General features: G+C 44.0%; 2 protein-coding genes across 4 annotated transcripts in view; both read left to right on the forward strand.

Annotated features, from left to right (window-relative positions):
• Positions 1–7,180, forward strand: part of cep131 (centrosomal protein 131) — a 32,424-nt gene extending 25,244 nt beyond the window's left edge. For all 3 annotated transcript variants that reach the window (XM_049563244.1, XM_049563245.1, XM_049563246.1), the window contains 7 exons: positions 23–140; positions 267–341; positions 919–1,061; positions 2,397–2,574; positions 2,783–2,979; positions 3,306–3,366; positions 5,282–7,180. In XM_049563244.1, the coding sequence (XP_049419201.1) occupies positions 23–140; positions 267–341; positions 919–1,061; positions 2,397–2,574; positions 2,783–2,979; positions 3,306–3,366; positions 5,282–5,353 (844 nt within the window). In that variant the 3' untranslated portion in view covers positions 5,354–7,180. The remainder of the gene's footprint in view (positions 1–22; positions 141–266; positions 342–918; positions 1,062–2,396; positions 2,575–2,782; positions 2,980–3,305; positions 3,367–5,281) is intronic.
• A 146-nt stretch (positions 7,181–7,326) lies between these two features.
• Positions 7,327–16,263, forward strand: part of st6galnac (ST6 (alpha-N-acetyl-neuraminyl-2,3-beta-galactosyl-1,3)-N-acetylgalactosaminide alpha-2,6-sialyltransferase) — a 28,296-nt gene continuing 19,359 nt past the window's right edge. The window contains exon 1 of the mRNA XM_049563336.1: positions 7,327–11,031. The gene's annotated coding sequence lies outside the window, so the exon portion shown is untranslated. The remainder of the gene's footprint in view (positions 11,032–16,263) is intronic.

A 16,263-nucleotide genomic window follows, 5' to 3' on the forward strand; every position in this document is an offset into this window, starting at 1 on the left:
CGTCTTTGTGTTTGTCTGGCAGGCAGCGAGCTGAGCTGGAGGATCTGCGGAGACAGCTGGAGGAGAACAGCTCCCTGGCTGGACGAGCCCTCAGAGAGGAGCTGGACAAGACGCGAGAGGAGCAGGAGAGGAGACACCAGGTGACGAGTATAAGACACAACATCAGCGTCAGAAACTACAGACTCACAAGAGTCTGTCTAGTATCTGTCAACATCATCAGGAAAATCTCAGGCAGTAAAATAACTGAATGTTGTTTTTGTAACCAGGTGGAGATGAAATCATTACAAGAGCGTCTGGATATTGAAAAGCAGACCTGGGAAGAAAACTACAAGAAAAAAGAGGTGTGTTGACGTGCTGTATCTGATCTCACCTGCGCCTTCTGTTGCTCACAGAGACGTGTAACAAACCACTGACACTGTCAATATGAAGTATTGTTCCCGGAGGACTCTGCAGGCGTCTGGATCACACAATCCTTTTTGTTTCCACTGCAGCAGTTTCAAATCCAAGAGGTGAAACTTCTCTATCAGTGTAAACAGAACAGGAGCTGAAGTTTCCTTCTATAAATGATCTTTTTTCCACTGAGGCAGGTGGCATGTGTCCAGCTCTCTGGAGAGCAGCAGAGCGAGAGCGACCTGTGCTGTCAGACTCCACTTGAATGTGACTTGGATGAAACCCTCAGGGTGCAGATCTCATGTAATGAGGAGGAACAGAGTTAATGAGTCAGAACACGAGCACATCACTGATACAGGCTGGAACTTCCTCTGCGGGGAGCTTGTTAAAACAGCACTGACCAATAAGGAAGACGCTACAGATTTATCTGAACCTGGAGGTGCTAAAGGGCCTTTTCCTGTATGTGCGTGTATGTGTGAGTCTGTAAGCAGCCGTGATGGACAGCATCATGTGTTTGTGTGTCCACAGGAGGCGTGGCTTCTGAGCCGCGAACGCGAGCTCAAAGAAGAACTGCGACGAGAACGCGACAAAGAGATCGAGCTCGCCATCTGGACGCTGGAGGAAGAGACCAGCAAGGACAAAGAGGAGTGTGAGAGGGCAGCTGACAACAGGTCAGTGTGTGTGTGTGTGTGTGTGTGTGTGTGTGTGTGTGTGTGTGTGTGTTACCAGCACAGTTTTAGTGTTTTTCCTTAACACTTTCCCCGCCAGTATTTTTTGTATTATTTTATTATTATTCACTAAACTTTTAAGACCTAGAGAATAATTTGTTCTATGAATATGTGAACAGTATAAACTATAAAATAAAAATATATAAAAGAAGAGACCTCCTGTTTTTATACACCAAAAAAACATTTAATTATGTCTTATTCCATTTATTTTTTATCAACACTTGAATTTGTGCATTCCATTAAAAAACAAAAAAAAAATTGGACAAAAAATATGTCTACATGAAAATACTACTAATAATTATAATATTAATATTAATACGTTGACATGTTCAGCGTTCAGTCAGTGCTCTGTTGTCTCCGTCTCCTCTGTGGTCGTCCCGTTACATCCCACCAAACTCATTTGCTTCCTCGTCCAAATCAGATTCAGAATGTTGATCAAAACAGGAAGTGTCAGATTCTGAGTCCATCGACATCTCCACGGCTTGCGCAACTGTAAACTTTTATATCTCGTCAGTGGTGGGGAAGTGTTCTGTCATAAATTACAAAATTTCGGGATAATGTTAAAGGGCTCCTACACATGCTGCGTCTTTTACTTCCTGGAAAGCGCGAGGTCAGGCACTGGGTGCTACTCTTGTTTCTAAGTGCGTATTAAAATATTGTCTGTGGAACAGATGTGAAAGTTGCTCTGCATGAAAGTGACCAACTTCTCCTCCATATTTATCACAGATTGATATTGATGGGGGAATATAAAGATATAAACCAGCTGTGATTGGTTGTTTCTCGTCACATGACATGCAGCGCACCCTGCTGCATTCCCAAGCATGAATTTTGTTTATCTCAGGGCGCAGACGTTGCTTTTCAGCGCCTTCCTTGTATCTATGTTGACAACAGTGGATCTGAGGGGGCAGAATAACTGCATGTGAATGATCCCTAACACAATGAAGAGAGCACGGCACCCAGTCCACACACAGACTGTAGTGTGCTGTAGTTGGAAATCTTTTGGTTCCCAATAAAGATGTTGACATGAACATGTTAGGGATCTTTTGATCTTAATCTGACTCTGATGTCCTTCATATTTTTTAAACTGGGGAGCTCTTGGCTGTTGTGGACATCTGTAACTGTTTTTGATGTTAATTTGTATCCATGAAGAATTTTGGACGTGCACGTTGTCTCTTTTCACTCCTGCAGATTCTAGTTGTTGCTCAGTTCCTCTCTTGTATAAAAAACACCTTCACCAAATGTAACAAAACCTCTAACCAAAACTGAAACTGTCGTCAGGGTGAAGCGTGTGAGGGAAAAATATGAGACTGAGCTGAGGGAGCTGGAGCGCTCTGAGAGGGCAGCTGTGGAGAAACAACAAGAGCTGAGGAAGCAGCAGATTGAGATGGAGGGAGAGCTGATCAGACTGCAGGCAGCGCTCCAGCAGAAAGAACAGGAGACTGAAGACATCACACAGGTGAGGAGCAGAACCATCATTCAGTCATTTGTCAAAACCCTCAAGTCCCATCTTCGTTCATCTTTTCTCTGAAGGCCTCAAATTCTACTTCTTACTATTCTGTTCCTCTCCTCTGTGTCTCTGTAAATAACAACTCAGCACAGGATTTTTATAACTGAGATGAATCAGACAGATTCTATTTGAATTTCTACATGAACTCGTTTATCAGACCCGAGACAAGCTGGTGGACGAGCGCCGCAGCCTGGCGGAGGTGATACGTCAGGAGTTTGCCGACCGGCTGGTGGTGACGGAGGAGGAGAACCGCAGGATGAAAGTGGAGGTGTCAGAAGTGCGAGCGAGGCTACGGCTGGAGGTGGACAGGGTCACCAGGGAGAAGGAGGAGGAACTGGCTGAAGTCCACCAACGGTAAGACTTGGATAAACACACACACACACACACACACACACAGAGTACTGTTAGTAGATACATTTACTGGGGGGCGGGTTTCTCTTCTGGACTTGTTAACATGGGGACAGTTCACATACTTTTATGGTATACATGTTCCTTATCTGTAGTATAAAGGAGACAATGAGCATGAACGGTGCTTCTGTTTTCTGACCAAACAGTCACTGAGAAGTTAAGCGTTCAGTCAGTGTTTTCAGGTGGAAAGTGACAACAGCAGATCAACATCTCACATTTTTTTGGGCCAGAAGTTTCCTCTCATTAACGTCTTCTTTTCTGTGATTTGCCAGAGTGAAGTCGGCCATCTTGAAGAAGGAAGAAACTGTCAATAACCTCCGGAAGCAGCATGAGGTGAGGAGTCTGAGGAAGCTCAGCAGCGTCTTTCTGTCAGCCCTCACACACACTGTTCACCAGCACTGTGAAAGGGCAGCACAGCGACCCTTCATTACGCCACCTTTGTTTTTTTTACAGAACCAAACAGCGTCTCTGTTTGATTTGCGACAGCATGCCAGTGTTCCAGAAGCAGCAGTGTCAGCCTCTAGTGTGACATGTATCATACGTGTAGGCAGCACTTTCTGAAGAAAATGGCTTTAACACAGCAGCAACAATCATTTTCCATAGCTCAGGGCGTAAGGAGCTCCCAGACCTCATTGGTTTCCCAATTTGCAGACATTTGCAGCTGCTGTTTTTCTTCTGTGAGTTAGCTGCTAACTGCTTCTAGCTGCTTCTTACATATCCTGGTGGTTGGTTGCACACAAAACACATCATCAAAACGTCACACCCATCCCATCAGTGGTCCCGTCATGCCGGCTTACACTTTAACACAGACGTTGATTCTGCTCTGTTACTACCGAGCAGGTAGGCGAGACAACTCTGTTCCGCCATTCTGTGATCGTACCTTTTATACACAACTTGAAGTAACATACAGAGTCCTCGTTGAAACCATTCTATCATTTAGCATGACAGCATGGTGCAGCAACCTGAGTACACAGACCTAAAACAAGCTCTCTGAGATTGTCAGCACTGCAGGGAAGGTGATCAGCAAGTCACAGAAACAATTTAGCAGTGTGTTTGACAGTGCTGTACGCAGGAAGGCTGAACGGATAATTGCTGATGCCTCACATCATCCTGCTCTCGTCTGGGCGTCGATTTAGAGTCCCAAGAACCAGACTGAACATATATAAGAAGTCCTTTATTCCCTGTCCCACACAGGCAATGAACACAGACGCTACTATTTTATTAGATGTGCTCTCTTTTACTATTTATATAACTTACTGCTCCTATTGCACTAGTCTATCATATATATATATATATATATATATATTGTGCATTTATACTCTACAAACACATGCAGTGTCTTTGTGCCCTCAAATTCATTGTTTTAAATGTAGACATGTGACAGGCGTGCTCAAACGCTTGAGTGGCGCCGTCGGGGTGCACGCGTGTTCTCAAGTGCCTATTTTTTTTTATTTTTTGGAATGCAGGAGTGTGCACCGCGTGTCATATGATGAGGAGCAACCAATCACAGCCGACAGATATCTTTCCCTTCTTCCGTAAATATCAGTCTGTGATAAATATGGAGGTGAAGTTGATCATGTTAGTGCAGAGCTGCCAGCGCCTTACATCTGTCCCACAGACAACAGGCCGACACATGAACAAAAAGATCAGCTCTGCACTCAGGATTTCAGATAAACAGGCCATGGTACAACACAAACTAACGAACCAATCAGAGGCAGCGAAGACCAGCAGCTCCCCGTGTTCTGTCAAAGGAGCCTGGTGGCTGTGGACGGGGCAGCAACAAAACATATTTCAGCCTCCCAGTTTAAATGTACGCTACATTGAGATTATCGTCACTGCTTTACCTCGCTGTCAGACCACCCTGTCTGACGGGAAACTGAAGCCATGTTATCGCCCTCTTTAAAGCCACCAGACTCTGTTGACAGAAACATTGTACCTCTCAGCACACGGGGGGTTTCTGCTCTACTGCTGCCTCAGTCGTTAAGTTTGTATATGTAATTGTGCGACTTTTGTAACCAAAAAATGTGGCGTCCGCAGCAGTTGGTGGGTTTATATGTAGCAATGACATCATGCAGAAACTTTCATAAGGTTGTGTGGGAGAAAGGTTTCAGAAGGGCTCGGGGAAATTCTATTTTAATGTTTACACATACAGACTTGGACCAAAATTAGAAGTTTTGGATTTAAGAAAACACAGTTGGGGCAGGCTGATTGACAGCGTGTATATAAATATGACTCTCTCCTCTGATAGGCTGCCCTGAAGAGGGCGGATCACCTGGAGGCCCTGTGGGAACAGCAGAGGAAGCAGCTGCTGGAGAAGTGACTGACTGACAGGAAGGCTTTATCCGTCTGGACCCCCTCTGCCCCCCCCCCCTCACCACCACCACACCCCCCTCCGCTCTGAGAGCTCTCTCCATTGTGTCGCTCAACCCCCGACCTGATTTTTTATGTTGTTGTTCCTGCCAGCAAGACAGAACCTGTGGAACGTCAGAAGGTTGAACAAGTGACTGAACCTTGTCCTACCTCATTCGAAAAACACAAAATGGGGAAATGCACTGGGCCTCACTGTACAGCCCCCCCGCCCGCCCCACTACTCCCCCAGGCATGAAGGAGCGAGCTGTGTTGGAACTTCCCTAATTTAAATGCCACAGACCAGGTGGCACCACATGAAAAGACTACAGATGGACTTCCCTTTCTTCTTCTGCTCTTTCCAGAGAAAGATTGCATTAGTTTTTTGTGACTGTCCCCCCCCTCCTCCTCTTCCCCCCCTCCCTCTGGAGCAGGAACGCCTCCATGTTCCCCACAGAGTTGCCACGGAGAACAGTTCCAGATGTTTCTGAAACCAGCCCGGGCCTGCGCTGGTGTACAGTGGGAGAAGGTGGGGGGGTTTGCTCTTTGTGAGGGACCACTTAGAGCCAAGAGCTCTGATCAGTCAGCATCAGCGCTTCAGTGTTAGCTTGTGTTTGTTCCACGTCGAGCTCCCGGTGCCCCCTTTTATCTGCTGAGTCATGTGTTTTGTCCCCTGAAGGCAAGTGCTAATTACACGATCTGTAACCTCTGCCCTGCTGCAGCCCTGTGACTCGCTCTGAACAGTTTGTTGTGTGTGTCTCAAACCAAAGTTTGGATCTAACAAAGAAGAGGTGATGTACTAACACTGGTTACAGACTAAAGTTAGAGAGCATGTAGAATGTGGCTAGAAAGAGCGATAGGATGAGACTGAAAGGAAAAGGAGTGAAGAAAAATGGGACGTCTGACGGCATGTTTGAGGTCAAAGACAGATGACTGTAGAGCAGCTTTGAAAGTTTCTGAATGTGAGGAAGAAAGAAGAAGAAGAGGGAGGGTCGGGGGGGGGGGGGTTGGAGGGAAGAAGGAATGTGCGTAGAAAATGTTTATAGGATTAGGAAAGCAGAGCTGGGACAGAGCAGTGGTAGGAGGGTTTGAGGGGGCACAAGGCATGTGACCAGAGGTATGTTAAAAGCCATATAGGTTTCGCTCGGCCTGATTCAGAGGCCGACTGTGACAAAACGCATCAAACTCAACAGGCAGAAGGGGCCTGGAGTCACACACACGTGTTAACTATCTGTGTTTGGATGCTGCAGCGCTGTGTTGTAATTCTCTCAGGAGCCACCACCTCTCAGCACTTCCACATGTGAACTTCATTGATTTTGTTTTGCTTCTTTTTTAATTTCATGGTCCTTTATGGAAACAAACAAGAGACAGTGTTGGATATTTAACAGCCTCTGAGTATTTAATATAGAAATTTAGACAACACTGAATTCATGCACTGAAATACTTTGAAAACCATATATCTGAATTAATTTGTTCTGAAATCATTCATTCATTCTCGTTAAAATAAAAAAGTTTATTGATTTGCAATTTCAGTCCTAAGATTGAAGTTGAAAATTTTCAGAGTAAAAAATCTGTCAATTTTTATTGGTTGATTCTATTTAAAAGTTTAAGTAGAAAAAATTCAAATAGCTATAAAGTGAATTCTTGAAGAATTCTTTAAAACATTTCATAAAGTAACATCCAGGCTAGATGTTGCGCTTTAAAAAAATTCTTCAACTTAAATTTTTCCGAACAGCAGATTAAAGTCAAAAAATCTTTTGAAAAAAAAAAAAAAAGAAAAGAAAAAAAAAAAGATTTTTTTCAAAAACTGTTGAAAAATTTTAGTTGCCAGTTTTCGGGCTCAGTGTTTCTATATGAAATTATTCGACTTAAATGTTTGGATCTGAATTCAACCAGTAGAAACCTGTTTCTATTTCTATTTCTTTTTTTTTCTAATTTTGAAATTTTTTTTATCTGAATTGTCTGTTAGAATTCAAATACTTAAGTCTCTTATTTGCTTCCATAACCCTTATAATGATTGAAGATATGTCGAAGCCCCTCACACAGACACAAAAAAGTCTTTGTGGGTAAGATTTCAGTAAGAACGGTCCATATCATTAGTTAGCGAGGGGTCGGGGGGGCTGTAACCAGAGTTAGTGCTGCAGAGAGAAACTCTAAACCTGGAAGTAAAGCCTGTTATTTAGGTGCAACATGATGTGAAAGACCACATTCTGATTGTAAAGGCCCCACAGCCTCCAAATTCCACCTCACAACAGAAACTATTTATTCTGTTTCTTTTTTCTTTATTTATTTTCCAATTTAGCACTCTTAACGACCTGAGTAGTGTCACTGGTCCACAGAAAGGTCAAGGATTTGAAGTAATGTTTTTTAAAGCTAGTCAACACATGAAGTGTTTTTACAGTTACTTAGCAGAACGTCTAACTGCCACAGTAAAACTTTATAACTATGCCATTTGTAGATGGTTTATATACAGTATGTCAGGTTTTTCTGACATGGAAGTCGTCCGAGCCAAAATGTAAAAGGTTCATATGAAGTGTAAAGTAGTGGAAGGGAAAGGGTTAACGTAGTTCAGCTTTACTGATAATACAGTTTCTGACCTCAGAGGCATTAAATCAGAGTAATGTCACATCAGCCACCGAGTTAGCCAATAAACCAAATACTGAAATCTACAGAAGGAATCACTGTGACGTCACGTAAACAACAATCGCTTCTGGGTAGAAAACTGATAAGTGTTTTGAATTATGATGTTTAACTTGTGTATTTCTGTTGTAATTTTCTAATGTTACTGTAACATTTAAAGATATATAGTTAAACACTGGTGGTTCGACCTATCTGATGTTTCTGCTTATTAGTGACACTTTGCTTCATTTTCAGCATTTCCAGCGGCATTTGTGCCACCAAAACTTTTTTTAGTGGCACATTGATGCATTTCCAGCGGCATTTCACGTTTCCGGCAATCATTGTGCCGTCAAAACGAGGTCGCTGCATTTCCAGCAGTGTTTTGCTATGTTTCCAGCAGTTTATGCACTATCAAAAAACTGTTTGTATTAATGAACCATTGCTGGATTTCCTGTGAGTTTTGTGCCACCAAAACTTTTTATTTTTTATTTTTTTGAGGCACATTGTGTTTCCAGCAAACGTGATGTTTTTAGCGACACACAGTTGCATTTCCAGCAGCATTTGTGCCACCTAAACAGGGTGTCTTTCAGCAACACAACACTGCATTTCCAGCGGCGTTTTGCACCTTTTCTAGCAGCTTTTGTGTCATCAAAACAGTTTGTCTTAGCGACACATTGCTGGATTTCCAGTGGCTTTTTAGTGGCACATGGCTGCTTTTCCAGCAGTGTTTGTGCCACGAAAACAGAGTGTGTTTTAGCCAGATGTCGCTGCATTTCCAGCAGTGTTTTGCGACATTTCCAGCAGCTTTTTTTGCCACCAGAACGGGGTGTCTTTTAGCAACACCACTCTGGGTTTCCAGCAACCATTGTGCCATCAAAACAGGGTTTGTTTTAGCAACACATTGCTGGAATTTCAGTGACTTTTGTGCCAGTAAAATGATGTGTGTTTTATCGACACATCGCTGCATTTCCAGAGGAGTTTGTGTCACCAAAACGGTGTGTTTTCACAACGCATTGCTGCGCTTCCAGCAGTGTTTTGCGACATTTCCAGCTGCTTTTTCTGCCACCCATACATGGTGTCTTTTAGCAGCACAACACTGCATTTCCAGCAGTGGTGTTTTTTAATGGCTTATTGCTGCATTTCTAGCTCTGTAGTCTGTTGCCCAGCAGGAAAATTAGAAAAAACAGCTCCAGCAAACACCACCAGACTTATTTTCTCATGATATCTCAGCTGTTTCTCGCCCTCGTTTGCTCAGCACCATTTATGTTGGTGACAAAAGAGTTTTCTACCTGGAAGTTATTGTAAACAAACACTTTGATTCAGTCTTTAGAACAGAAATAAAATAAACCCCAGATTAGAGTCTTTCAGTGAGACAGAGGTGGTTGATATGTGTCACACATCGTTGTGAGTTTCTCGGTCACTAACTGAGAATCACCGTGAGTCATGAGGACTTTGGCGCAGAGGCCCACAGACCTCGAAGCACCAGTTTGCTCGCAGCCTCTCGCCGTTCTGCTGGTGTTGGCACAGCAGACGGGGCTGTTGGCCTCCGACTGGAGAGGGTGGCGATGTGAGCTGGCATTCCTCGCTCATGCCCGTCCTACAAGTGCCAATGAGCCTTGCCTTTGTGTGTATGTGTGTGTGTGTGTGTGTGTGTGTGTGTGTGCTACCATTCCTCCCATGCTGACCTGAGATGACCCTCGTGGTGTCAGATACACACTCACACACACAAGCGCCCCTGTTTGTTTTTCATTTGTAACGTTGTACACGAACCATTCCAGCTGTCACTGTTTTGATTTTGTTCCATCTCTCCATGTTTAACCCTTTGTCGCCCGAACACGTAGCTCTTGAACACACTGTTTTCTTATCTTAGTTTAGTTTTTACTGTTAATCGCGACGATGGTTCGAAAAACTGTGAAGAAGACGGTGACTGATCTGTCAACAAAAAGAGAATAAAAGACTGTTGGGAAGACGCAGTGTGTTCCTTGTTTCTGTTTGCTGTGAGATAGCAGACAATTGTTTGCTTGTTTCTGTCCCCCGCCCTCCCATCATCCCTCGCTGCCTCAGACCATAACTCATGAGCAGAGGCGAAGAAGTGTCTTCTATCACATTTAGTCTGTGGGATCCAAATTATGAGCCTTAATAGCTGTTGGTTTGGAGCCTGAAACGATTTATTGACAGCAGAACTGAAGCGTTTCATTCCTGAGATGTCTGTAAACCTTCTGGCACAATAAATGTTGTCCTTTCCTTCTCTCAGCTGCCTTTATGGAGACAAACCCCCCTCAGGGAAGTCTCAGCCTATACATCTGGAATAATGTCCAGAGCTGACCCACTTCTTCTTCTTTCCCTTTTTTCCCTCCTCGCCCTCCAGCTAGCTCACTTCCTCTGGACTGCCAAAGCAACCGGTGGCGCGTACTGAAACGTGTCTCTCCTTTCAGTGTATTTCCTTTCTTTTCACAGAGGAAACTGAACCCGGAGAGGCGCACCGGCCATTGACTCTCACTTGGCTTTGCGGGGCCCAGCTGACTGATGGCTGGCTGCTGGAGGGCTGATGGATGGATGGATGGAGTGAAAGGCTCTTGTGAAGTGTCTTTCTGTCTTGATTTTTTTTTTTTTTTTTTAAGCACTGTCAGCTGTGTGTCGGAAGTTCAGCGTGCATGTTCCTGCTTGTCACCTGACAGTTTCAGTGTGTGTCTTCCTGTCTGTCATTATGTTGTGATTCAGGGTCTCCACACATTGTGAGCACAGCCGAGCTCCTCAGAGCTGCCTGCTCATGTCGAACTTTATTGCAGCCTGCAGTGGGCTTCTCTCTTCCTCCCCCCTCCTCTGCCTCACGCTGTGGAGTTGAGGGGGTTGACCAATTGCCAGCAGCTGTTGCTCATTTCACAATGGTCCCGCCCATACAGTGCTGAGGCTGGCAGTGCAGCCGCTCCACACTAGATGAGCAGCAGAGCTCCCAACTTACAGGACTGTGTCTACGCTACAGCCGGCATGAAGGACAGACAGAGAGCACAGGACACAGAGGATTTTGTACCGGTGAGAGGGACATGTGTTTTCCTTTACTTTATGTTTCTGTGTTGTGTTTGAGGAGCTTTGTTCCTGTTACACGGGAACAGACACGAGAGAGTCCTCTGACTAAAGGAAGAGAGACTGAGTCATGATTTGTCACAGTCTGATGCATGTGTGTTTCCTTTCCCCTTTTTTATTTTGACCCTGTCAGCCATGTTAGACAGTACTCAGTTTGTGACATTGATTTAAAGTAAAAATCTCTGTGAAAACTATTTGTATTTTCTTTGGTTTGTGTGAAAAATGTAAGTTCCCTCTGGAGTTTTCCTGTTATGTTCCTGTTATCAGAGACATGGGAGCTGAGTTTATCACTGGATCACTGCTACACATTCTTTCCATTCCCGGTTTAGCCTCAGCCAGGAGCACCTACTCCCTCACACAAGCCTGGGAAACTGTATCACTCACATTGTCACCAGTGCTGTTATTATTTTCCCCGATTCACCCGGTGATCAAGCGATTACCTCTGAAGACTGATGGGTTTAAGAAAGCAGCTCCAGACTGAAGTTCAGAGAGCAGGTTTCAGAGCCCGGCCTCAAACTGTTTATTACTCTTACAAAGAGGTGAGAAGTGAAGAGGGGAAGTGCTCACAGTGTATGTTAATGTCTTCACCCTCTGCTGAGAGCCTGTGAGACTCACAAGATTCGTGTGACCACAACAGGTGGAGCGAAGAATAAGTTTCCTGTAAGATACGGTTTCTAGCTTCCTGCGTTTGTTTTCAGCTGCAGCTGACCTCAGGGTTTTTGCTGCTGTCTGTTTGGGAAGCACAGCCGAGACGCCAGAAGAAAATGCTGGCATGGATATCATAACAACGCTTCTAAAGTGGCATAATATATGAGCTGACTTCATCATCAGGAGGTGGAGGGGTGGTGGATGGTGTGACACCTCGGTGAGATGTCTGCAGAGCTGGTTGTTTTGTAGTGACTCAGCGCTGTGTTTGCAGCGGGGATAGGGCCATGAAGAGCAGATCAATCAGGAGAGACTTGTTCTGAGAGAAAAGAATATTTATTTACATGAGCACAGAAGTATGAGAAAAGTTTTTGCCGATTTGACTCCATCGTGATGTCACATATTCTCAGAGGGTGGAAAAGAAGCAGGAGATTAGGTTGAGGTTGAGGTGGTTCAACATCTGATCAGGATCCTCCTGGGCGCCTCCTGTTAGAGGTGTTCTGGGCACGTCCCACTGGTAGGAGGCCCCGGGGCAGACCCAGAACACACTGGAGGGATTACATATCTCATCTGGTCTGGGAACACCTCGAGGTCCTCCAGGAGGAGCTGGAGAGTGTTGCTGGGGAGAGGGACGTCTGGGGTGCTTTGCTCGGCCTGCTGCCCCCGTGAAGTGACTTCGGATAAGCAATTGAAAATGGATGGATGGATAAAATTCTACTGTTTCTATGGAAACAATGTGTTTGCTTGAACGTGCGCTTGTGATAGCCCAGGCTACCTGTTGTCACATCTATGCGTCCTCTCCCAAAGTCGGCCTGATAGTAAAAAGAATGGCAAAAGATAAGAAGACACAAGAGCCAAATTATACTTCTAGATGAATTCAATAAAAGAAAGAACAAACTGAAGAGTGAATTTGATCCGAAAAAAACAGCAAACATGAAGCAAACCATGTGGGAGGGAATTGCAACATTTGAAACCCCCTAAATGACGCAACACACAGTTGACTTGTGTACATGAAATACCTTGTCCAAAGCGATCATCAGTTGTGACAGGGCTGGAAGAGCGCAGCTTCAGAAAGTTGAGTGATCCAACTCCAAATCATAAACTTAGTGCAAAATTAGTTGCTCACCATTAAGGGTGTCCATCGGGTTCTTCTGGTCGTGGAACACTCTTCTCAGGACGCCTTCATTTTCCTCATTTATCACCATAAACTCAGCCATATTATTGCTGAGATGCAGTCAGAGGTACCTTTATGTTTGTTCCCTTAGGCAGCGATAACACAAAGGAGACGCTAGAGACACGGACGCTTCAAAGACGCTTGAAACGCTGGAAGCACTTATTCAATGCGTGCTAGCTACTGGCGTCTGACGCTAAAAAAGTTGAAAATATTTTAACTTTTCAGCGTCTACGCGTCTAAAAAAAAAGCATCTATAAAAACGCACGTCTAAAAAGACACTTGAACGCCGGTCAGACGCGCCGTATCATAGGAAAACAATGGTTTTACTGGTGTCGCATTTCTAGCGTTTCATCTAGGTGTGATCGCTCCCTTACTTTGGTTGCTAAGGTCCTCTGTGCAACGGTTTAACGAACTTTACACAAAAGAAAAACTTAAGGACTTAAGGTTTATGTGCAACTGATTTTATTTAGAGGAAACCTTACCTCGGATTTAAAGGAAAGTCCTCACTTCAGGTGCTCTGTGCAGCCGCCCCCTGCATGTGAAGAGGAGTGAGCTTTTTATGAGCTCATCCTGGGCTCTGGATAAGGTGACTGGAGGTGAACGGCGCGAAGGAGGGCGCTCAGCGGTGGGACAGAGAGAGAAAACTGTGAATGAATGTAGCATGAAGAAACTCTTCCTGACTGAACTCACGAAGCTGAGCTTTATTTGTTTTCTATCAAGACTTTGCTGCTTTCCTTGCCAACATTGTTCCCCATCACTGGGCATCTGGAGCCAAAACATGATCTCATCCCAACCATGACCATAAACTTAACCACATGTTTATCGCGGTGTAAAGTTTAACACATCCGCTACATCATAACGTACAAATGTTAAATATCACGCGTTCACAGAAATGTTAAATGCTAACATTTATTTTGGTGACTGTGTTGCACCAACAGCAACATCTCACTGCAAACAGTCCTTTTCTTCAGTTTATGTCCCAACAGGTGAATTAGAATAACCCTTATCCACTCTTTACTGTCTCCCAGCATCCTCAACCACAACAGGACCACCATTTTCTCTCAGTGTCTCAGCTCAGCACCATTTATATACGTGACACACGGGTTTTCTATCCAAAAGTTATTGTAAACAAACATTGTGATTCAGTCTTTACAACAGAAATAAAATAAATCCCAGACTGGAGTCTTTCAGTAACACAAATGTAACAAATCATTGTTTGTAGAAACGAACAATACCAACGTGTAATCTGGCGATTTAGTTTTAAATCTTTATTTAACCAGAAAAACTTCTTGAGATTCAAAATCTCTCTGAACGTTGTGTCCGAGACAGGCAGCAACATAAAGTTACAGACAGACAACAAAACAAATCTTGTTGATGTTGTTGAGATAATTATCTTGTCCTGTGGGATCATATCTAACACAACAACACATTCGGAGGCATGTTGGCAGAGACGCTGTGAAGCTGCAGACTCAACAACAAACTGGTTGTTTTTGTATCGAGTCATTGCCGTGTTTCCAGCAGACTGTGTTCTTAAAACTGGCCGAAACATGATCTTTTTCTGAACCGAGTAGTATTTGTGCCTAAACCTAACCACAGCATTGTTCAAAGTACAAGCACATCCACTACATAATAACATACAAATGTAACGTATCTGTGCTTTGCAGAAACGTACAATGCCAACATTTTTTTCTGGTGACTGGGTGGAGAAGTTGGCCGGAGTGTTGCCTGTTCAGCTCCTCTCAGCAGAGCCAGCCTCACCCTTAAAAGGCTCAGTAGTTACATTTTATTGAAATAACCTTTTGTCATATATGCTGACACAGTCACTACGTCCTGAAAGCATTATGAGACACATCATCTATGTAAAAATCAGATTCCCCTGCCTCCTTGTAGTGCTCCTGATGGCATTTACAAGAATCCGCTGTGCCTGAATAAAACAGCCAATCTGAGCCAGGAGGGCTCATGCATACTCTGTGCTGCCAGCAACACTGTATATGAAAACAGAAGAAGACAGGCGGCGAAAAACTTCCTTTAACCTTCACAGAAGAAGGCCGACATCTTCTGATTGGTTGTTGTCATTCAGGCACGGTGGATTCTTTTAAATGCCATTAGAAGGAGCCAGAGGGGTGTTTGTTTCCACAGATTATCTCTCTTATGTGCTAACATCAGAATATAGTGACAGTTTCCACAAATATGACATTTTTAGATTAAGAATCAATTAAAGTTATTTATTTTTATAGAAGTCATCTTCTGTAGCTTTAAAGGGATAGTGCACCCAAAACTGAAAATTCAGCCATTATCTACTCACCCATATGCCGAGGGAGGCTCAGGTGAAGTTTTAGAGTCCTCACATCACTTGCAGAGATCCAAGGGGAGAGGAGGTAGCAACACAACTCCACCTAATGGAGGCTGACGGCGCCCCAGATTCAAACGTCCAAAAACACATCATTGAATCCACAAAATATCTCCATACTGCTCGTCCGTAGTGATCCAAGTGTCCTGAAGCCCCGACATGTCTCACGGTCTCGCACAAGCGCACACATGAGCGCGGTGCCCAGAGAGGCAGTCAGAGCTACAGGCTACAGTGAGGCTAAAAACAGAGTTCAAATGAGGTTTTTCCAAACAACTTTTTATGTCGGGGCTTCAGGACACTTGGATCACTACGGACGAGCAGTATGGAGATATTTTGTGGTTTCAATGATGTGTTTTTGGACGTTTGAATCTGGGGCGCCGTCAGCCTCCATTAGGTGGAGTCGTGTTGCTACCTCCTCTCCCCTTGGATCTCTGCAAGTGATGTGAGGACTCTAAAACTTCACCTGAGCCTCCCTCGGCATATGGGTGAGTAGATAATGGCTGAGCAGTTGTGTAGAGACCCTTTGGGTTCTGAGGGGTGTAAAAAGATTTTCTTTTATGTAAAAGAGAAGATAATGAAATAAAAATTAAATTTCCTTGAAAAAGTCTGACATTTTATGCCATTTTTGCCAAGAAAAAGTGAAAAACAAAACGGTCAGACACTGGTAAAATGGATCATTCATGTAATAATTTACTGTCTCCAATAAAACGAGCACGACCATGATGCTGTGATAAAACAAAAATCACATTAGTTCTGGTAAGTTAAATAAAATTAATGAACAAGTCAAGAATGAAAACACCAACTAGGATAAGTACCTGATCGCCGGCAAAAATGTTGTCATTGTCCATTTCTGCAAATCATGAGTAGTGGACACATTGCTGTGGTTACGTTTAGGCACAAAACCCACTTGGTTATGGTTAAATGCCCAGGTTTGGGGGCACCTAAAAAACACCCACGTTAAGTAACTAAAAAGCTGCTGGAAAAATATCCACAAGTCCTCAGAAAGATCCAT

The sequence above is a fragment of the Epinephelus fuscoguttatus genome, linkage group LG20, assembly GCF_011397635.1.
Source record: "Epinephelus fuscoguttatus linkage group LG20, E.fuscoguttatus.final_Chr_v1".
Lineage (NCBI taxonomy): Eukaryota > Metazoa > Chordata > Actinopteri > Perciformes > Serranidae > Epinephelus > Epinephelus fuscoguttatus.